This window comes from Giraffa tippelskirchi, chromosome 2 (assembly GCF_054371585.1).
Source record: "Giraffa tippelskirchi isolate mGirTip1 chromosome 2, T2T-mGirTip1v1.2.pri, whole genome shotgun sequence".
NCBI lineage: Eukaryota > Metazoa > Chordata > Mammalia > Artiodactyla > Giraffidae > Giraffa > Giraffa tippelskirchi.
In genome coordinates, this window is record NC_137276.1 from 55,253,618 (window position 1) to 55,277,625 (window position 24,008).

The 24,008-nt window shown below is 38.4% G+C and overlaps 1 protein-coding gene across 1 annotated transcript in view; it reads right to left on the reverse strand.

Moving 5' to 3' along the window:
* The window catches only part of NRG3 (neuregulin 3), a 1,196,705-nt gene that overhangs the window by 293,404 nt on the left and 879,293 nt on the right, over positions 1–24,008 (reverse strand). Inside the window, exon 3 of the mRNA XM_081563517.1 lies at positions 4,791–4,864. Within this exon, the coding sequence (XP_081419643.1) occupies positions 4,791–4,864 (74 nt within the window). The remainder of the gene's footprint in view (positions 1–4,790; positions 4,865–24,008) is intronic.

The following is a 24,008-nucleotide window of genomic DNA, read 5'->3' on the forward strand; positions in this document are numbered from 1 at the left end:
ACAGGCTGCAGAGCTCAGGGAAAGTTGAACACATGAATCGGACCGTCAAGACTACATTAGCTAAACTCTGTCAGGAGACCCAGTTATCTTGGCTCAACATGTTACCCCTAGCCTTACTCTAAGCCCAAGACACTCTAAGGTCCTCAGGCTATTCTCCCTTTGAGATCTTATATGAGAGAACATCCCCAGTGACAGGAAAACTCAAGGGAGACCCCCAACAACTAGATGACCTGGAGATGTCCTGACACCTCCAGGCCCTGGGAAGTCTTCCGCCATATCGCCCAAGAAACTTTAGAAAGGACACCCATTCCTTTGAGCAATTGGGTTCATCCCTATCAGCCAGATAGGGCTATCACCCCTATAGGGCTTGACTTCAGTAAAGTCCACTTCTAGACCTTCAAATGGCAGATGAGGTATGCATAAAAGACTGGAAAAAGGAGCCACTTCAGCCAGTTTGGACAGGCCTCACATGGTCGCCCTGGAAACCCCTACTGCTGTTAAAGTTACAGGTGTCATCCCTTGGATCCACCACACCAGAGTCAAGAAGGCAGCGGCTTCCTGTGGTGAGGACACCTGGAATACAGTTCGGGACCCTGAAAATCCCCTTAAGGTCTTGTTCCAAAAACAACAGCCCTCAGCCACGAAGAACGCTGAGCCCTGCTCTAGTCACTCCAGAAGTTGACTAGTCAAAGCACAGCAGAAGCTTGAGGATTCTTCAGCCTTGCTCCAGCCACACTGCGACAGCTGGCTGGTCAATGCATGGAGGAAGCTTGAGGATCTGGCTATCAAAATATTAATGGATTTTCATTGTAAACCTTGGCCTCTATCACTGATTGGTATTATTGCTGTGTTCTTCACTACAGGACTAGCTTCAATAGCACTCCAGGACTGGGATTTTGGTCAGAAGCTGCGGTTAGCTGTGTTATCTCACAGTAGTGGGAAGCCTCATTCTTATTAGATGTCTCTTATGATCGATTCTCCCTACTAACTAAATCGCTCACAGCATAGTTGACCCCTCTTCATGAGAGGCTCAGTTGCTATAGCCGTGACAACCCAAAGATGGGCAGAGAACCTTTTGTTAGTGTTCAGTTGTCTGTTATGTGCAGGCTGCTTGCAGCCTTCTGGTGTCCCTTGCTATAACAGATGGTGCCGTTCCTTACCCATCACGCACCTGTCAACATTACAGTCAACCCTTGGAAGGTCACTTACTTAACCATCAGCTAGAGCAATGTATAGATAGCCAATCCTGTAGGCCAATCACCTACTGCCTTCATAACCAGGCAATGCATGTCCAGAGGTCTGGGTGCCAAAAATGTTTTCCAGTTATGCTCCTCGCTGCCACTATCTTCCCCCCACCAGAGGATCCAAACCCCATGTGGTATCCCAACACCATGGCATTGCCATCATGCCCCTGTGCCTCCATCTACCTCCAAATGCCACACAGATGTTACAACTCAGACCAGGTGTCTGTCTGCCAAATAAATGGAAAAACCTACTGGACAGGAACAATAATGCAGACAAACGAAATCACGAAACAGCTTTGCCCTAAAGAGATCAGGCTCTGCCTGTTGGCTGTATGACCCAGGTTATAGAGTTAACTCCCCCTTAGACCCTCATCTGTACCAGGTTCTCAACGCAACTCTTTGTCTTCTTAATGAAACCAACCACCAGCTGGCCAGGGACTGTTGGCTTTGCTTACCCTTAGGAGCTCCACAGTACTTAGCCATACCAGTACCAATGAATAATGCAACAGCCATGGGAACTCAATTGAGTTAACTCAAAAGGCTCCAGAATGCTTTACAAATGATGGAGGAACTGAACCTGTAGGCAATTTAGCCAGGGACGAATGTAATCAAACTTTAAAAGGTGAGTGGCCCACTCATCCTCCCACAAACACAATATGGTGTTGCCCCCATCAAGGCCTCTTTGTGGGACAGTTGTTTACTTATGTCTACCAGTCAACTGGATGGGTATCTGCCCCTTAGCTTTCCTCACTCCGCAGATGAATACTGTCCCTAACAACCAGACTCTCACCGTACCTCTGGCAGCACATACGCAGTCAAAAAGAGCCATCCAGTTTATACTCCTACTAGTTGGTCTGGGAATTACGGCTGGGATAGGTATGGGAATAGGAGGAATTGTTTCTTCAACCTTCTACCATACACTATCCAAGGACTTCACAGACTACATAGAGAGAGTAGCCAAATCATCAGTGGCCTCACAGGACCAACTAGATTCCCTGGCTGAGGTAATTTTACAGAATAGGAGAGGGCTAGACCTACTGACAGCTGAAAAGGGAGGACTCTGCCTCTTCTTGAATGAAGAATGCTGCTTTTATGTAAACCAATTAGGAATAGTTAGGGACATGGCCCAACAGCTAAGGGAACAAATCATAAAAAGGAGAGAGGGACTAGCAAATTCCTGGGGTAACTGGAACAATATCTGGAGCTGGGCATCGTGGCTTTTCCCTTTAACCAGTCCTCTCTTCATGTTCTTTGCGGCGTTCCTTTTTGGCCCTTGTATTCTCAATGCTATTACCCAGTTCATAACCTCTCGAATTGAATCCATAAAGTTAAAAATGATAATAACTCAATATAGCTCCCTAAATGATGGGGAGCTCTGAATGGCCTAACAAAACATGAGATGATGCTTTCTACAATGAGTGATAGAAGCATCAAGAGCGGGGAATGAAGAGGAAAAGTTAAAATTTTACATAACCTCCTGCTCCTTCTGCCTCTGTAACTCAGCTTGCTCCTTGCAAAGTCTGGATCACATAGGTCACATAGTCTCAGAAAGTAGGGACTCACAATACTAGGAATCGGGGTTTATGTCACTCACCCTTGTCCTCCTCTTTGCAATTGCCCAACCCCTGCAAACCCACTTAATCATGCCTGTCCATGTGTAAAAACTCTGTAACCCCTTTGCTCGGGGCTCAGAGCTTGGAGTGTTAACTCCTCTGGGCCCACTGGTGTAAAAAACCTGAATTCTCCAACTCCTAGTACGTTGCTTGGTTTCTCGAGTACTGAATGATATGTTTCAACACATATAGTGGTCTCATTCTCACTATTTGCAGTGATGGACTATTACGTTTAATAGAATGGCAAAGGTTTTATTAGATTGTATAAAGAAAGGTTATTTTACCTATTTTGTTCTGCATGCAAGCCCTGCTCCAGTACCCTGTACCGAACAGGTATTCTACAGCTATATAGGAAAACAAAAAGGAAGGAAAGGAGGGAGGGAGGAAGGCAGGGAGCATAGGTAAGAAAGAAAATAATAAAGAGAAGAAAGGAAAAAGGACAATAAAAGGGAAGGAAAGATAAGAGAAGATTAAGGAAGAAGCAAAGGAAAAAAAAGGAAAACTAAGTACATCAAAGTGAATAAAAAGAAAATGAAATCAGCAAACCCATTCTTCTTTTTATGCTTTCTAATGCAGCAAATACATGTCTCTAGCCACAACCATACCTTTTAGACAACAGCTGAGCAAGTGGCTGAAACTACAAGATAGAAAAGATACCACACACTCCAGTAACTGTCCCCTACCTAGGAAACTCCTAGAGACCAGAGCCTCACATTTCAGAGAACAGAGATCAACCATGGCCAGCTTGGTTACTGGCTTTTAGGCAACCTCCACTTTTCTTTAGGAGAGCTAAATTTGCAAAGAAAAGAATAGTTAATGCTGTATGGTGGCAGCTTGCCTTGTCAAGATAAAACACAAGCAAATTGAATTACACAAAAATTTTCTTTTAAAAAATATTCTGTTTACTCAGGGAAACGTACTTAAAAATTCAGGGTAACGTACTTAAAAATTCAGGGTGGGGGGTTAATAAAAATATGCACTTTGAAAAAGTGTTGAAGGATGGCTTAACATGTTCACTATGCAGCAACCTGCACATTTACAGACAGGGTGACCACTGGCTGCCATCAATACATGGTATTTTGCTAAAGTTTATGTTATGCATGTTTGTTATTCAGAAAACCAAAACATTGCTTTTACAATCTGAAAATGCCTGTCATTATCTTCACTGAACTAAACTGCTGATTCAATAAAAGTCCCCTTTTCTTAGTGGTGCTTCAACTGTAGCAGTCACTGAAAGATCAGATTATTTACAGATAAAGGAAAAATTTCACATTTGACCAGAACTGAGCATATTTGAATAGAACATTATTTTTTACTCCACACAGAGACAGAAATAAATGGCAATATTTCTTAGTAGCAAATTGTCTTCTTTCATGAATGGAAAAAAAATAATTTGTTGTTGGTACGGTAATCACTGATATGCAAATAGGGTTGCTAAAAATGGAGTTTTCACAGTTGGTCTGAAAACTGCTTATTTAATTTTATATGTATATTTCCTTACTTCAGAAAGGTTAAAGTTAATAGGGCTTAATGTTTTCACAAATTACCAACCAGAAGGTAAGAAGCAGTATGACATAACAGTTCTCATAACAGTCTTTTGGATAAATAATGAGGTCTTTTATGTTTCTATATCCTTGTTTTCATAATGGGGTAGCATTAAGGGAGCCTGAAAGCTAAGGGAGCAGGATTTGTTGCAGTTCCCACGGGAGGGTAGCAGTGGAGATGAATCTGGAAACCAGGCTCCATCCCTGGAGAAGACCTACACCTCAACAGAGATAATTCTGAACAAACCTTGAAGGTGAATGCTTGTCCCCAGCTCCCACCCTTGGCAGCATTCAGAGACAAAAAACTGAGATCCAGTGGTCAATGAGTTAGCAACTGTGACTCAGAGTTTTATACTGTGTTAGAGACAGAAGAAAAATTCATGACCTACTTGGATCCGATAAGATGGAATCAGTTTTCGGCAGAAATTGATCACAACGGACTCCTTGGTAGCCTTCTTTGCACCTGAGAAAAGGGATAAATGACAAACATACGCATGTGGTTGTGAAAGGTTCGAGATTCCAACGAGCAAAATAGCCACCAATTACATCACCGTGAGAACAGTACATTCATGCTATTGTGATGCTTGGCTCAGTCTGTGTCTAACATTGACAGATGGATTCTAGAGTCTTATGTCTGTGGGGGAAAAACAAACAAAACAGCACCACCTTTCTTTTGTAGTTTTATAGGTAATATCTAGCGAACAAACAACAGCAATTTAAGATGCCCCTCATGGTGTATGAATAATTGTGATCCTCATATTATAATTCTGCAGTTTTCTTTATGTAACATACTGGTCTCTAAAAGACTGCAAATGCTCTTTCAGAAAGCCTCATATTACAAGTGTTATTTTTCTAATAAAAAATCATTTTCTAACATAATTGATCAACATTATCAGTAGATTTGGCCTACTGTTCATTTTCCTCATGTTTTACTAGTTTGTTCATTGCTAATTTTACTTTTATTTTTTACTTAGCAATTTTTCCAGTCAGTACTGCCCTACTGCTGGGCCAGAAATAATAGCATTTATTTCAGATCTGGCCAAATCGGAAAAGTATCTATCTCTATATGCAAGGTCTCTGCATTTTCTCTAAACTCACATTTTTCTCTCATTTTTCTTTTTTATATTTAGCAAACAAGTGCCCACTTCCTGCAAAGCATTGTCCAGGGAAACTTTCCTAAGGTGGATGCAATTTGGAGGTGGGATATTTACCTGAAAGCCTTGGCAGTGAGGCATGTCTAGGCAGCCCCGCCTGTCCATGGTCTTTGCTCAATCAAGGCTGGTTGGCCATCTCAGACAGTACTGGCTCATCATCTGACAGTTCAAGGGAACAAATACAGCTGAGGCCTCACTCTCCTGCCTCTGAACAATTTGTGTAAGCAAGGAGGTGGCATTTAGTGTATCTGCTTGAAGCTTAATCTGTCATGGCCAAGTTAAGCAGATATGCATCCATTGTTGCTCCTGGGATGAATCTGTCCTACTTACTGAGGAGGAAATTGTGCTGCTGGCATAAAAATCAGATTTAAAAAACAATCCTCTGGTTGTTAGAAATCTATGAAATCGACAAAAGAATTCAAAGAGACCATTCTGTCAGAGATGGGAGCCGTGGATTCTTTCTTTAGAATATGCTTTGTTTTCTGACTGTAATAAACTATTAGATAAGGTCTATTGCAGTTGTAGCCATCACAGTGAAAGGCACCCAGGTAATTTTTCCACCTTTCACTGTGAGCTAAAGTGGAATAAAGGTAATGGGGCAGGCTCTCTTTAGCACCTTTTCAAACCTGGCACCCTGGATTGTGTTTGGTAATTTTCCCTATAGGCTGAGAACAAAGACTTTTGATACATGGACACTTCAAATACCCAACAGGCTATGGAGAGAATTTGTTTAAGCAGACACATATTTTCATAAACTTTAAGAAATTCACTTACTGCACTTGAAATAAAGCAGGCACATTACTGATTAGATAATTGTACAAAATCAGAAAATACTTAAGATGGAAGCACATTTGTGATGAAAAAATAAATTTCTGTTCTCTGAAGCTGCCCTAATGTCATCATCTTTATTCAGAATTACTTGATCCACAGTGTTTTCATTCTCATTTTCCTGTAATGATGAGTTAGGTGCTAGGTGCGTGCATGCATTCACTTCTGAGGACTTTATTTCCAACATATGTGGGAGAGTTTAAGCACACTTCACTCTTTGCATCTTCATTTAATATGACAATGGTATCCTTGGGAGACTGCTGCTTTTAAGGGGAAGTGCTTTTGTTTTGTTTTGCTTTTTAAGGGGTTTTCATCACTTAAAATGCATTACTCCATTTGTGTGTGGAAAAGAAAATAAGGAAAGATGTTTGAAACTGTTCTAGTCTTCAACTGATTTACCATGGCTTTGAGCCCACTCTGAAGTGTTCAGGCCTCATGGGTTACCAGGAAAATTGTACAGTGTATGCCTTCACCCTGCCTTCCTATCAGCATGCTGTAGATAATAAAGTGTGATGAGGTTGAAGTAGCCCGGCTCAAGTTAGGAAACCCACCAGGGGCTGTGTGCCTGGGTTTGAGGCAAGCTCTGCTCCTTTGTTAAGGTGGCTAAGTCTCCCTGCTAATTGGTGCTGGGTTTTAAGAAATGACAAATTAAAGTTTCCACTTAAAAATCACACATGTCACCTTGATAAGTTCAAATCCATCCAAATGTGAAGACAAAATGTGCCTAGCAGGTAAAGTCAGTGAGGTGGATTGAATTTATGACACTATTAAACACATAAAGCAAAGGAAAAAATGTCTTAGGATGCATTTCTATTGCATAGATTGAGTTTGGCAGACCTTCTGACAGTGTGATAAACAGTGCATCTTTTGAGAAATATCACAGCATGTTTGTTGTGGTTTGTGTTAGTTGCAGGGAAGGGTGAATTTTGGGACTGCTTTTTAAGATTTTTGCTCTCTTGAGAGATACAGGTATAAGAACAAAAGAAATTCATATAATAGAAGTTCTTTCTGCTTATTCATCTTAATAAAGCATGATGGAATTAATAAAATTTTAAAAGTATATATGTAATCTTTAATGGTAAATACATGTTTTGTTTTTTTTTTAAAGCATATATCTTGCCTTAATCAGGCTGAAAAGTGGAAGTGAAGGTTGCTCAGTCATAATCAGGTTAATACTCTATTATTTTTTCTACTCTGCATTGGTTCAAAGCTCCACTGAATTCATCCACTCCTGTTCTCTGAATTTATTTATCTCTGGAAAGCCTTGCATCATGATAGCAATTTTATTAAAAAATATCAACGTTCCCTGGTGTTCTTACACATAAGTTTTTTTTTTTTTTTCCTACAACTAGATGGCTAAAGAGTAGGCTCAGAATAGGAAATACAGCCACAGTTGATAAACAGTTGTGTAAAGAAAATGGTAGGAGTCTTACTGACAGTAGAAAAACCACAGTGTAAACTCCATCTCCCCTGGAGAAAGAAATGACAATCCACCCCAGTATTCCCGCCTGGGAAATCCCATGAATAGAGGAGCCTGGCAGGCTACAGCCCATGAGTTACAAAAGAGTTGGACAAGACTTAGCAACTAAACAACAATGAAAACCCTGAATAGGGGAGACTGGCCCCTAGCAATGAAGTGAGGGAAAGAAATTGCAGATTCTGAGCCAAGTTTAATGTCAGCAAAGTATCTCTCCTGGTGAGTTTCAGGGCCAGGCCCCTCACTCTCTACAGTGATTGGGCCAGTTGTATGGTTTCAAATGCAGACCTCACTTTCCTATTCAATACATCCTTCCAGTTTGGCCCTCATCCCCCTCCCACTTGTTCAGCTGTATCTATAATAACAAGCCACCCCTTCTATTCATTTCCTTCTTATATGCTGTCCCTGAAGAAAAGCCCAGCTTTAGCAAAAAGCTTTAAAAGGCAATCCTTGGACAAAGGAGAAGAGAACAATACTGGCAAAGATGAGAAATTACAATATGCATGCTTGCCAGCTAGAAGTGAATACTTGATTTGTCTAGGGTGTTAAAACAGATGCAATGAACCTAGCACTCGACCTGGATGCAGAAAACCCCCCAAAAGAGATTTTTAAAAAATGTTTAGCTCAACTGCTGATGTTGCTACAGAAATGCACATTCTTTGGCCAGCAAAAAGTTGTTACCACGGCCATCAGCCCACATGGCTAATTTCAGACCATGCCCATCTGTTCAGCCAGTTTATTTCTTTGAGCTTCTTTTCTGAATAGTAACTAAATTAGAGCTAATAATAATAATGACTTCGAGCGAAAATGAAAGAACTCTCACTTGTGACCAATAACCTCCCTACATTTCCAGATTATTCTTCCATTTCTCCCACTTACTCCTGTCAGGAGAGCAAAGCAAAGCAAAACAAAAACAACACACAACTGTCCCATTGGGGAACGGTACTATCCATCCTCTGAATCCTCATTTGTTGATTCCTTGGTCATTTACTCATCAATGGGAGATGTGATCACTGTTTCACATCCTTCTTCTCCACTCCTACCCTGTCTTCACTGCCAGTCTCTGTTATCTACATGGATGGCTCAGCCAACATAAAACTTTTTATCACATCTTCCTCAACTATATCATAATGCTTAGCTATTGAGTTTATAGCCTTGTTCTCTGCTTAGTTTTTGCATGGGTGTACTTTACACAAAGCTTTTAGTATTCCTGTTCCGCACTTTAAACCCTAGGAATGATAGTAGGAAGGAAAAAAATGAGCAAGCACATGTGGTTGATATTATATTCCATACATGTATTTTGGCCATTTTTATGCCTAGAGACCTTCTACTGCACATATTTGCAAAAATGCATTTTACATAATTTACAGAGAGAAATTCATGAATGTTAGAAACATGTTCAAATGTTTGCTTCAATTGTGGTATACGGTGTGGTCTCTGCATACATTTTAGAGAAAGTATGCATACTTCTTTCTTGGAAACTTGATTTTAGACATAAAATTTCAACTAGCAGAAATCAATTAACTTCACAAGAGAAATGGTGCTGAACTGTATGGTTTGTTTCCTGACTGTGGCAACTTTTATTCATAGACAAAAATGGCAATTACTCTTTGATGTTACAGGAAAGGAGACACTTTGTCAGTGATACACAAATCTGCCAATTTGGAGGGGCCTATTAAATGCTGATTTGATAAAAGAACACTCCCTTCAGGTATTCTTCTTTATCTCCTGCCAATTCTCCTCAGCCTCAATGTCAGCCCTTGGTTAAGGAAAATGGGAAACTCATCAGGTATTTAAACTTTACATTTTAGATGAAGGATGGTTTGGAGCACAGCCTGGTTTTTAAATCTGAGATTGGCTATTTACTAGCTGCTTAGCCTTCCTCTACTTCCTTCCTTCTATCTTAACATGGAAATAACAATAGTAGCTCCCTTCTAGAATTATTATTAGAAATAAATAATACTTGTTGTTTTGGTAAGCACTCAACACATGACAGTTTTTTAAAAAATATTCTGTGAATTTGGAATCATCATCCTAGCTACTCAAGTGAAGAAACAGAGGTTCACAAAGGTTAAGCCTCTTGTTTCAAAATCACACAGCCAGTAAGTCTTTGAACAAACTCAACTAGGGTTGATTTTAAAGTCCTTGTTTGATCTGTAGCACTTTCTGACATTCTTCATGGAAATTGTATAGATACATAAACCATCGTTCATTCAGCTAACTTTCCCAAGACTAGTATTTAAAAATACAGTCCAAATATCATGAAAAGAAGCCATGATTCATGGTAAGAAATAAAGACCTAGATTTAAACATTACTAGACAATTTGAAAATGTTCTTAATTAAGCAAACCATGTCACAGAGGCTGGTTACTGATTTAAAGGCAAACTTTCTAAGCTTGGATTAATTTAACGGATATTCACCAACTATGGATGGGAAAGTTCTGTAATAGGAGTACCACCCGTAAAAATGACATTTCTTGATTGTGGACTGTTCTCAGTTAAAAAAAAAAGACAAAAACACAGACGATACAGTTTTACCCAGGTGAATAAACTGCCTAGCACTGAAGAAATGAGGAGTCCTGGAGTCAGAATCCCAAACTAAGTCTCTATCTGAACACAGATGTGTGCTGGAAAGACTAGAAACTTTTTGAGCTAAGCATCTGCAGCCTAGAGCTATAGGCTCAACAATTACTTATGATGTTAAAACCCATTCCCTTCCCTGCCACTCACTGCTGAGGCTGAGATCTAGGTTTTGCTATGGAGAATACTGTGACACTGATTAAAGTGTAAGCTTTCTTTAGCTGAATTTAGAACTTAATTAAGTGGTCTTATTTAAAAGGAACACTAATTAAGACAGCAAAATATTTAAGTTAACCACAATTGGAATTAAATTTACCTATAGCCTAGCTGTAGGTACTGTCTTTCTAAAATCCTTTGAACTATAAATGGAAGATTAGATTTGAATTCTTTTAAATTGCAGAGGTACAGCTGCCTTTGAACTCATGAAGATCTTCTGAAGTGTTATCAACATATCACAAATTCCATGGCTGAGGCAATTGTTGCTTATAATGTCACTTATCTTACAACTATGATTATTCTTGCTAATGAAATTATACCTGCAATTTTCAGAAAATATAAGGATTTAAAAAAAATAATTCCCTTTAACCAAGTTTGGATTCTAAAGTAGATGGAGCCTATTACACAGAATGAAGTAAGTCAGAAAGAAAAACACCAATACAGTATATTAACATATATATATGGAATTTAGAAAGATAGTAATGATGACCCTATATGTGAGACAGCAAAAGAGACACAGATATAAAGAACAGACTTTTGGACTCTGTAGGAGAAGGCAAAGACGGGATGATTTGAGAGAATGGCATTGAAACATGTATATTACCATATGTGAAATAGATCATCAGTCCAAGCCTGATGCATGAGACGGGGCACTCAAAGCCGGTGCACTGGGGCAACCCTGAGGGATGGGATGGAGAGGGAGGTGGGAGGGGGGTTCAGCATGGGGGACACATGTATACCCATGGCTGATTCATGGCAATGTATGGCAAAAACCACTACAATATTGTAAAGTAATTAGCCTCCAATTAAAATAAATAAATTAATTGAAAATAATAAAGTAGATGGAGGCAAATTACTTCATCATGAGACTGATATGATTTCAGAAGTAAATTTGAAAGCATCTGCTCAAATTTAGGAGGTGTGCTACATTCAGTTAATACTTGAGCCCTAAAGACAAAAAGGAAAAAAAAAATGATTTCAAGTCTGATAAATTCAATATATATATAAACCATGTGTGTTCTCAACTGCAAGTTCCTTTCAACCATGTATAAATATTAGATACCTGGCCAGCGGTCACCCATACACTTCACTGGTCAATTTTAGCACCAGAGAGACAGAACCTGTCTACATTGTCATCTTACTCTCATATATGGCACATTCACTTTTGAACACCTTTGAGTTCTCATGTTAGTTTGAGTAAATTTTTGGCCTTTATAGAAATTTCTGCCCCAATTTGGTCAAGAGCCTCACTCACCTTTGCTACCACATTAACAAAATTAAAACACATAGCATGGTATGAAGGTACTACACAGATTAAAATACATGGCAATATTATCCAAAGCAGCTATGTGGGCAAAATATAGCCATTCTGTCTAATTTAGCTTTGGCTTTACTGCATCTGAAAAAAAAACAAACTCTTTTTAGGGTAAGAAGAATGACCCCTATTTCTGCCACTGAGAGATGTGACAGAGGTCGGTGATAGATCTCTCCACGGTGTCAGGGGCTCATCTAGAAGTGGAGTTATGAGTCTTGATTTAGTGTGTGCTCTGTGCACATTGCATGGACCTACACTGCCCCTCATCCTTATAAATATGTTTAATAATAAGAAAATTTAGGCAAATAATTTAGGTTCTAACATTAAATTCAGAGGAGAGTCATGCTCTCTTCCCCCACTTCCTTAGTTCAAAGTCATGTCTTTTCCTCCACTTCTTTAATTCAAAGTTCCCATGACTGCCTTGATATTTCTCAGCCAACAACAGACCAGGATTTACTGTCACATCTACTCCCTATGGGGCTTCCCAGGTGGCTTAGATAGTAAAGAATCTGCCTGCAGTGTGGAAGACCTGGGATCAATCCCTGGGTCAGGAAGATTCCATGGAGAAGGAACTGGCAACCTACTCTAGTATTCTTGCCTGGAGAATCCCATAGACAGAGGATCCTGGAGGGCTATAGTCCATGGAGTCATAAAGAGTTGGACATGATTGAGCAACTAGCACACAGACTACTCCCTATGATCCCTCCTTCTTAAAATTTTCATGTAAGATGTCACCAGGTCTTGCCTGGTGGCTCAGACAGTAAAGAATCTGCCTGTAATGTGGGAGACCTGGGTTAAATCCCTGGGTCAGGAAGATCCCCTGGAGAAGGGAATGACTACCCACTCCAATATTCTTGCCTGGAGAATTCCATGGGCAGAGGAGCCTGACAGGCTTTAGTCCACGGGGTCACAAGAGTTGGACAAGACTGAGCAGCTAATACTTTCATTTTCAAGACGTCACCAACATAGTGAGATTAGCCAATCACAGACTTTCTCTGATGTTCAAGGTTCAACTAGTAGCAGATTCCTTCGCTTGTCTCTCTCTACTCACTTGAAATTAGAAGAGTAATTGACTCACATGTTCAGACTAGTCAATAGAAGTGGCAATCACCTTTATCAGCTCACAGTTCAGCAAGAAATGTAAAACTGAGCCAGAATAAAACATTCTAAACTTACTATATTAGCCGTTTGGGCTGCCATAACAAAGTATCATAGACTAGGTGGTTTAAACAACGGAAAATCATTTTCTCACAGTTCTGGAGCCTAGAGATCCAAGATCAAGGTGCCAGCAAGGCCTGGGTCTGGTGAGGGCTCTTTTCTTGGGTTGCAGATGGCTGCCTTCTGCTATCTCACATGGTGGAGAAAGACTGACCTATCAAAAGTTCTCCCTCGTCAATCTCTCTCTTCCTCTTCCTCTAAGGCCACCAATCCTATCAGAAGAGGACCCCACCTATATGGTTGCATTTAATTTTAATTACCTCCTAAAGACCCTCTCTCCAGATCCAGTTACACTGAAATTTAATGCTTGAATGTAATGAGTTTTCAGAAGACACAATTCAGTCCATGACACTTACTAAGCTAGGTAATTTATATCTATAGCATAGCAAAGACCAGAATTTGGATTCTCCCATGCTTAGAGATTCAAGATAAAATATACAACATCCAGTTAAATCTGAATTTTAAACAGACTTTTTTTGGCATTAGTGCGTCCCATGTGTAATAGTTGGGACATACTTACACTAAAAATGCATTGATTATTTTTATTTGACATTTCAATTTAACTGGGTGCCCTAAATTTATTCTCTAGACCTGGCAGTTGTATGTAGATGAACTTCTGATTAGTCAGAGAAGAAAGAACCATCAACAGGGACACCTAGATTAAAGTTAATATATAATATTTTTGCCATCACTATAATTTGTTCTGATAAATTTAGCAATCTCTTGTTTTAAGTATAAGAAGCCCGGGCATACTATATTTATTTTTATCCACCAAGCAAGGAAGATAATGCGTTCACAGAGTCTGGAGGAGACAAATTAAGTTTCAATAGCTAGTTTTTCAAAGGTTAAAACATTGAAAGGCTACTTCCAGAATGTGATGAACATCAAATGAAGCAACGTTGTTTGTAGATGTTAGGTACAGATTTGTGATTCAACTGTGTGGATCATTAGCTACCACTTTGCATAAATTCTGAATAAATTATAAGAGCATCCTGGCCAGGAGCCCAAGTAAGACCAAAAGAAGAAACATGGTCCATTCTTCCTCCTCCTTTCTGCAACTCACTCTACTTAGGATCACTTTAATAATGCGGCACTCACGTGCTGTTGAATTTGAAAGGCAGTGAACACAGATGTGGAACATAGGGCAATGATTCCTCCAATCAAAGACACAACGTAAGAAGAGACTCCTCTGGAGGACAGTGAGGTCCTTTCTGGAATTCACTGCTTTCAGAAGGAGACAGTGAGTGAGTATGATATCAACAAGAGATCAAATAGGCCAGCCCTGTTTCTTGCCTGGATACTGTGGGTGATTCCCTGAAGTAAAGAGGTACACAGCTTGATAAGGAAGAGTGAAAAGGAAATAAATCTGAGAGATAAATCTTATTTAAAAGGCATCTTTATGATTGGCATTATAAAGGAGAGAAGGAGCTCATTAGCAAATGAACTGATAAAACCATGCACAGCATGCTTCAAAAAGAAGTGGGAATAATTATTGCCTCTCTAAGAAAGGGGGCAAAATATCCACACAATATCATTCACAGATCTGTTTGCAGACATCACAGAGCAAGCTGCAAAAAGTCCCACAGCTTTCAGATTTAATTAAGTGAAGAAAGCCAAAAAGAGACTCGCATAGTTCACATGCCTAGATCATAGAAAATTCTACATGAAACATGATTTTTTTTTTTAAAAAGCCATCTTAGAAACCCCTAGAGTTTGCTAAACCCTCATTCAACAGCATAATTTTCCCTGTTTCTCCCAGGATATTGTACAATCCACTAACAGGGTGCAGCATTTCTGCTGGCTAAAGGAAGTGGGCAGCTTTGATCAGAATTCACAATAATATATCTCCCTTGTGTGATAAATGATTTACTGCTGAGGATAAATGGATATAATCTTTCATTATGTATGACATTCATCAGCAACAAGGAAGCGTTGGACTGAATGGAAAGTGATTTCATATTAAAAGCCTCATGCAACTCAGACTGAGATGAAAGTGAGGTCTTGCCTTGAACAACAATACAAAAAGGCACAGGCTTGTAAGTTTAAATGGATGCTCAGTCAAATATAATCATTCCTGTAAGTCTGAAAATCTGTTAGGAGGAAACCAGGGAGATATGTGACTAGATCAACCCTTCAGTTTTGCACACAAAAAAGCCCCATTTCTTAACCATACTATTCTACTTACTGAAATGTGTCATTAAGTCTAACTTTGAGAACTGCAAATAATGACAGAACCAGGTAGAGGGGAGCGGGAAGAAATGGGGGGTTGTGTAAATGACTTAAATTTCCATCATTATGGAAAGTCAATGCATCATTACTAAAATAGATAAAGAAAGAAATAGAGGCTTAATATGCTATTTAGAGATACAAAGTTAACAACTAGGAAAATGCCAAATATTAGTGGAATGAGAGCAGGGAATTAGTGCAAAAGGATAAGACCAAGGCTGGTGGCTTTTCATGATAAGCACACTTACATTTTTTATTATATGTGTGTGTGTGTGTGTGTGTGTGTGTGTGTGTGTGTGTGTGTGTGTGTACATATGCATACTTACATGATGGAGAAATTTAAGTATGGAAGTAGAGCAAATCATTAAATTTTTAAAATGATTCCAGTTCTTAGCTTCATTGGCTCCATGATCCAGTTCTTATATCACACCTTCATCTGATTTTCAATAACAAGAATTTCCCCAGTACTATAGTATATCTTAGAAACAAAATGATTTAACATGAAAGGCAATGTGCAGAGATGAGAAGGCAAGACTGGGAGAAATGCTTGAGGAAAAAAAAATCTGATAAAGAAGCGCTACCCAAAATATACAAAGGAAACAACATTCTATATAAGAAAACAAAAACTCAATTAAAAAAACAGGCTAAGACTCTAAAAGATACATCACTAAAGAAGATATACAGAGGGAAAATAATCATATGAAATAATGCTCCACATTTAGAGTATCAGGGAAATGCAAATGAAAACAATGAGATATGTCTACACACCTATGAGAATGCCCCAAATCCAGAACATTGACAACACCAAATGCTGATGAGGACATGGAACAACAGAAACTCTCATTCACTGCTGGTGGGAATGCAAAATAGTACAGCCACTTTGAAGGACACCTTGGCAGTTTCCTACAAAACTAAATATACTTCTACTATACAATTCTGTAATCATGTTCCTTGGTATTCACCCAAAGGAGTTGAAACGTATGTCTACAAACAACCTGCACACAGATGTTTATAGCAGTTTCATTCATAATTGCTACAACTTGGAAGTAATCAAGATGTCCTTCAGTAGGTGAATGGATAAATTGACTATGGTTCATCCAGATAAATATTATTAAGTACTAACAAAGAAGTGAGCTACTAAGCCATGAAAACACGTGAAGGAAATTTAAGTGCATATTACTAAGTGGAAAAATTCAATCTGAAAAGGCTAGATATTTATGATTCTAACTATATGACACTATGAAAAAGTCAAATACTTTGGAGACTGTAATAAATCAGTGGTTGCCAGGGGTTGGGTGAGGGTTAAGAAATTAATAGGCAGAGTACAGAGAATTTTTAGGGCAGTGAAAATACTGTGCGTGATACCATAATAATGGACATATGTCATTATACATTTATCCAAAACCATAGAATACACAACACCGAGTGAACCTTAATGTTAATTATGGGCTCTGTAAGATTATGATGCCTCAATGTAGGTTCATCAGTTGTAACAAATGTAACACTCTGGTGGGGATATTGTTAAAGGGGAAACTATGCATGTGTGGGGCAGATAGTATGTGGGAAATATCTGTATGTTCATCTGTATGTTCATTTTGCTATAAACCTGAAACTGCTCTAAAAATATAGTCTTAGTAAGAAACACACACACACACACACACACACACACACACACACACACACAATCAAAATTCAGCTAGATGTAAGTAGAGATTTGAACCAAATCTAAATGTTTTCTGATACTGTAGAACTGTGGAGTTAGATGAAATATAAACAGCATTGAAACCAACCACCTCATTTTGCAGAGGACACTATTTAAAACAAAGATGGGAGACTTGCCTAAGCTATCAGAGATCATAACTGATAGAATAAGGATTAGAATACACAGATTCTATTTGTAAATCCAGTGCTCTTTCTGCCATTTCCCATTGAAAAACAAAGGCATTCCTAAATCCACGTGCTATCTCTGATGCCCAACTTTTCAGTCACTCCAGTCAAAGTATAGGTTTTTTTGTTGGAGATCAATCATCACAGTTCAACTGGCTAGAGTTCTAGTAACCAAGCAAGGTCAAAACAAGGTGGTGACACCTCTGTCCCTAGCTTGCACAAGATCAGATAGTGTATTGTTCTAACCTGAATGTCATATGGAAATCGGGAAAATAATACAATAACATGGGTGAGTCCGGGTAAGCTAGAGAAGGCATATGATGGAAAACTCTTTCTAAGAGTGACATGATAAGATTCTTGACCTTTAATGAAAACAAAAGAAAATGCAATATGGTACAGGTAAGTTAACCAAAATTAAGTAACTATGCATAATCAGCAAATGCAATATAGAATTCAAAGGAATGTAATTTCATGGGAGTGTTTGGTAAGTGAACATAGAAACTCAGTAGGTGAGCAGTGACCTGAAATCAATAAAATATGATGATTATTTTCTAAAAAAAGAGAGAAGCAGAGAAAGAGATTCAGTTAATCAAGTTATGAGTGATGTATTTGATATTCCTGTTTTAAGGGGCTTTCCTGGTGGCTCAGTGATAAAGAATCTGCCTGCCAATAGAGGAGACATGGGTTCAATCCCTGGGTCAGGAAGATCCCCTGGAGAAGGAAATGGCAACCCATTCCAGTATTCTTGCCTGGGGAATCCCATGGACAGAGGAAGCCTGGTGGGCTACAGTTCATGGTGTTGCAAATAGTTGGACACAACTTAGTGAGTGAGCACAGCACAGCACATATGCGTTTTACCTAGGAGTAAATCAAGGAGAAAGTGCACTCAGAAAACACTTCTACATCTTGTAGTATAATGGATGGGCAATCTAGGCTCCTTGACGATCTCCTTTACTGAAAAAACAGTGCTAAGAGATTTATAAAGGTTAGACAAAGTAATCTTCATGAAGCTGATATAAAAGGAGATGAATTGAACATTTTCTTAGATAAGGAGACGAAAGTTTTAGAGAAATTAACTTCTTTGCCCCAGGACACATGGCAAGCATGTGTTAGAACATGAATGTCACAAGTTAAACCAATACTAGGTCACATTGATTTCTCTACCCTGTATTGTGACTGTTCAGATTGCATTATGTATATACTTAAAATGCTTCATTGCATTAATTGAGGACGAGAGGACCTATCAATTTATACTTACTGTATAGATAAAGATAAAAGTGAAACTAAGAGTTTAGTGATTTGCCAACAATTATATCATGGCATAATTTAATTGATTTGAAAAAGCCTAAAAGAAAAATGCAGTGATATTTAATGACTTTAGACTCAATAATATATCGTTACAATCTAATCTCTCAGTTCATATGCTCATTCAAAATTAAATATATTGAAAAATAAAAAGTTGGTATATCTAAAAACAGAAACCTCTTTAAATACTTGAAACCAGGAAATTTAAAAGACAATTGACTGAACAAGTGAAGAAAGGGTAAGAAGCTAAAGGAAGAACAACAGAGCCACATAGGATTGACAATGACATGAAATCACTCTCACCCCAAGACTGAAGGGACAAACCCTGAGTCCAGGAAATGGACAGATCCAGTAGGTCTATCAGGATCTGGAACCCTAAATGAACCAAGAAACAGAGAAAACAGAAAGAAGAGAGAGAGGGGGGAAAACTAGGAAATAGGGTTCTGCTTTCCAATTTAATGCTTCCTACTGGCCAAATCCGCTCAGAAGCCATTGGTCAAGAGAGCCTAAGAAATGTGGTTCTGAGGTAGAGAACAGAACTAAAGAAGGGCAGAGTATGGACGTAAAGTGAACAGGTAACTGATGGGATGAATTTTGGTTACAAACGGGGTATGTACTCTACATAGCAGGACTTCCTGGTGGCTCAGTGCTCAGTGGTAAAAAATCCACCTGTCAAAGCAGGAGACAGAGGTTCTATCCCTGGATAGGGAAGATTCCCTGGAGAAGGGAATGGAAAACCACTCCAATATTCTTGCCTGGTAAATTCCATAGATAGAGAACCCTGGCAGGCTACAGTCCATGGAGTCATGAAAGAGTCATATACAACTTAGTGACTAAAAACAATAACTCTATATAGCACAGAATTAGGTATATATCTACATATCCATATCTATATAACATAAACACCCATGCAACTTAACACTAGCAGCAGGAGATCCTTATCCCCAATTACTCTAGACAATAGAAATCTTACTAAGCTTGTAACAACTATATTATGAAGCCTTTGCATCAGTTTTCATTAGGAACCTTCCCTACTCCTTCCAATACACACCCACCTCTAACACACAAACTCATGGGTACTTTACTGCACATTCAAGGGCACAAATCCTCACATTCTCACTGTTCACAGCACCTTGGGGAGAATAACCTATCCCTCTGGGCACTCATTTCCTGCTTTGCCAATAGGGCTAATGGCCCTGTCCTGGTGCACAAGAGACAGCCATGCCTACTAATTTACTTAAAGCTCATAAACTCTTTTGAAGATGAAAAGCTCTAGTTTTCTCATTCTGTTCCTTGGTTTCAAATAAAAAAGCTACATTATATAAAGGTTTCTGGGGGATTTATTATCAGACCTCTATCTAAAAAAAAGTTGCATCACAATTACAACTTTAATGACCTACTGTAAAATTTCCCAAGGCTACACCATAATTAGTGCATTTTATAATTAGCACTTAAAAAAATCATTTGTCAGAAGTAAATAAGAAGTGACTGAGACTCCTGGAAGTAATCTACATTATTTGATGTAGAAAAGGGAGAAGTCATATTTATCAAGTACCTACAGTTTTTCAGATTCTGCACTAGACACTTTACATAATTACCTATATATTCCACCCAATATTGTTATGTCAGCATTGTTTTCCTTGGAGCTTTTAGAGGTGAAAAATAGAGGTTTGGAATGATTAAGTAATTTCATCAAGTCACAATCTAGTAAGGTTTGAAGTTGTGGTTTGTGTCCAGGGCATTTTGCCAGTGACTCTTTATTGCTGAACACTGGACAGCTTATAAATTACTTTTCCTGGGCCTACAGCTGTCAACTCATGTACTAGAATCCTTAGTGTCAATAGTAACTTTTGCTATGAACAGGAAGTAGAAATTGTACTGTAAAAGAGAAATAAGCAGAATCAAGAAGACTGCCCTGCTTTTGGCAAAAAAAAAAAAAAAAGCCACATCTACAATAGGTTTACTTGCAGATAGCACCCTTTAATAGGGACATTGAAAAGAAATTATTTAGAAGAACATGTTGATAAATGGCACAACTGGAGACAGTCTTCTTTGAGAGGAGGAAAGTATGATGCTGTCATCACACAGATGATGACTAGCTGAGGTCACTTGTTCTGGGAGGCTTTGATGTAGAGAATAACCTACCAGTGAGTTGGAATGGAAGGGACTGAGATGTTGACTAACAACAAGGAAAGACTATTAAACAAATCCCTACAAAATTGGAATGTTACCTCAGAGTCCTGAAGACCACTTGGTTGAAGAATTCAGTGTTCCTGCATACTCAAATTACTAAAAATATGCTCTGTTTGGAGACAATCTAAGACTTTTCTCTTATGCATAACTCAATATTTTGCTACAAACCAATGAAATTGGATGCATACACTGAAGAAGCAGCTGATGCCAAAACATTTGCTTTTATAGTATACCAATCTTTAACAATCATAATCATTGTTCTATATGAGAAATTATTTACTAAAGACAAAGCTCATAGTTTAGGATGAAGCATCAAAGAGACCAAACAACTTCTAGATGAAAAACTTACTAAATTTAAATGCAGTTCTATATTTTTAAAGTATCATATTTCCCCTTTATTTTGATTAGGATTTGTTCTTGAATTTAGCCCACATTAACCAATAACAAAATTAGCAAAAAAGAAAAGAAAACAGTTGCAATTTTAAAATACGTGATTTCAGATCATAAATTTCTTTTGATTGATTAAATAGAAACCATTTTCCTCAATACATGTGTTTTAAAAGATATTTGCTTTAAAATTTCATAATTTGAGCATTTATATTCTAGTGAACATACCTTTTAAATTTCCTGTTACAGAATAAGTTATTTTAATGACCAGTCCACTAGTTGTTCTCTATGGATCCTTTAAATTAAATATAAACACCTTTGTAATCAGTAGTAATCAGTTTCCATACTAATTTGCTTCCTATACAGTGTTGGAATATCCAGAACCTATGATTTATTCTTAATAGCTTTCCTCAATAACTGTAAGTGCCTTTCATGAAATTAATTATCTTCCATTTCACTTGGACAAAGAAAAGTTAATTTTATCAGGTGTCACTGAAGCTGACTTCAATTTTAGTTATCATCAGCAAAACACATTTAGACCTCTATGTCTATACCTCTCTTAAAGGACTTATACGAGGTGACCAATCAGCTAGAAATGGGTGTGTTCTGAGTCTCAAAACCAGTGCTTTTGTGAAGAAGGCTGTAAGTGATTCTCTCTCTCTCTCTGAGGTTTCTATTTGTCTTATTCCAAGGTATATGGAGAGGGGTGTGTGTGTGTGTGTGTGTGTGTGTGTGTGTGTGTGTGTGCGTGCGCGCACGCGCGCGTGCATGCACATACTTGGGTTTGGGTGCAAACAACTACTTTCATGTGAAACCATAAGTCTATATGCTATGATATATGTGTATTTAGCATTTTTTTCCACTGTGGTTTGATAGTTGGGTGGGATGTTGCTGAGGCTGGAAGCAAGGAACCCGGCTTGAGGTGATTACAATGGTCCTGGCAGAACACCAGACTGTGGCGTCACGGTTCCCCATCCACAGTGGAAACCAGAGACAAGCTGATTCCCACCAGCTCTTCTGTTCTTTTTTAAAAATTTCATATATGCCACTTTTTCTTGGTCACCTTACAATTATGAGATGATAATGCTTCTTCTTAGAATATATACATGCTGAATAATATTTCCATTCACATATTTACTTTTATGCTAATTTTCTAAAATATTCTCTATTCACCTTGAGGTTTTCCTGAAGTTGTTTCTATATCATTATTCTGCCAATTAATCAGGTTCTTGTATTATTTCTCTACAGAATTGCACATATGCATTGGAGCTTCTCAGGTGGCACAAGTTGTAAAAAACTACCTGCCAATGTAGAAAGCTTAAGAGATATGAATTCAACTCCTGGGTTGGGAAGATTCCCTGAGGAGGGCATGGCAAACCACTCCAATATTCTTGTCTGGAGAATCCTACGGACAGAGGAGCCTGGTGGGCTACATTCCATAGGGTCACAAATAATTGGACACAACGGAAGTGACTTAGCACACACACAGAGATTTATACCAAAACAACCTCAAGTTCACTTTTTTGTTTGTTTCCGTCTTAACTTCCCAGTGACGTTGACTCTCCTTTATATCAAAGATTTGACACAATTTAAATATAATAAGACTAATATTAACTGGACATTTGGAATGTCAATTACAACCAAATAGGCATTTAATACATTTTAGTGTTAAGCTTCTGTCCTGTGGTATTTCCATCTTAATTCCCACTTACCTGTTGAGAAAACTGAGGCTCAAATGTTCATATATGCATATGGAAATAATAGCTAGAAGCAGCAAAGATGCAGTGCTCCACTTTGGGAGGTAATGGGATTTCTGTCACTTTAACACACAAGACGTGGGGTAACAACTTACTTGTAAGGATGCCACTGGAAGAAGTCAAGATTCACACTCAGGTCTTTAAACTTCTAAATCTGTCCTCTTTTCTCACCCTTATGAAAAATGCAGTTTCATTATTGAGAAGCTAAATAGTGGTAAGGCTGCTGCCTGGAATTACAGAATGAGTTTCTCCATTCTAGTTATTATTCAGAAAATCAAAGGTAAGCACTGAGAGTAAAAGGGCTACACCTTATTATTCATTTTGACATTTAAGAATACAGTTGGAAATACTAGAGATTATAATTCATAGTGTTAATAACAAGAAATGTGGACTTGTCTCAATGTCATGAGAGTGAGCCATTGATTTGAATGGTAGGAAAAGGAATCATTTAAATATATTTAAGAGCTAGGGACTTCCCTGATGGTACAGTCGCTAAGACTCTGTGCGCCCAATACAGGGAGCTCGAGTTCTATCCCTGATCAGGGAACTAGATCCCACACGTCACAACTAAGACATGGTGCAGCCAAATAAATGAATACTAAAAATAAATAAATAAATGTACTTAAGAGCTAGTAAATAATAACTGTATACATTGATAATTTAAAAAAAACCTTCTCAGACATAGCATGATGTTCTTCCTATTAGATTATACACAAATGACATCACTTCCGGTTTATACCGGGTTATTTTCTGACCTTGTGTGAAACCCTAATCTTTTAATTAGAGCATGATATATTTCGTATCCAGGGATAATCAAAGATAATCCTAGTTAAACTGAGAAGTGTAAGGCATGTTTTACATGAGACAAAGAATTGATGTAAATTAGAAGAAAAATATTTTTGGCACTTAGGAAGATTAAACATAAATGCAAAGAAAAATAATTAATAAAGAAACATGAGGCAAGGTAGCCTCCAGAATATGCTTTTCCTTGTCCCTGAAATGGAGTTGGTTGTGCAGCTGCTCACAGCGGGCATCTTAGTGTGGGAAGGAAAGTTCACTTTGTC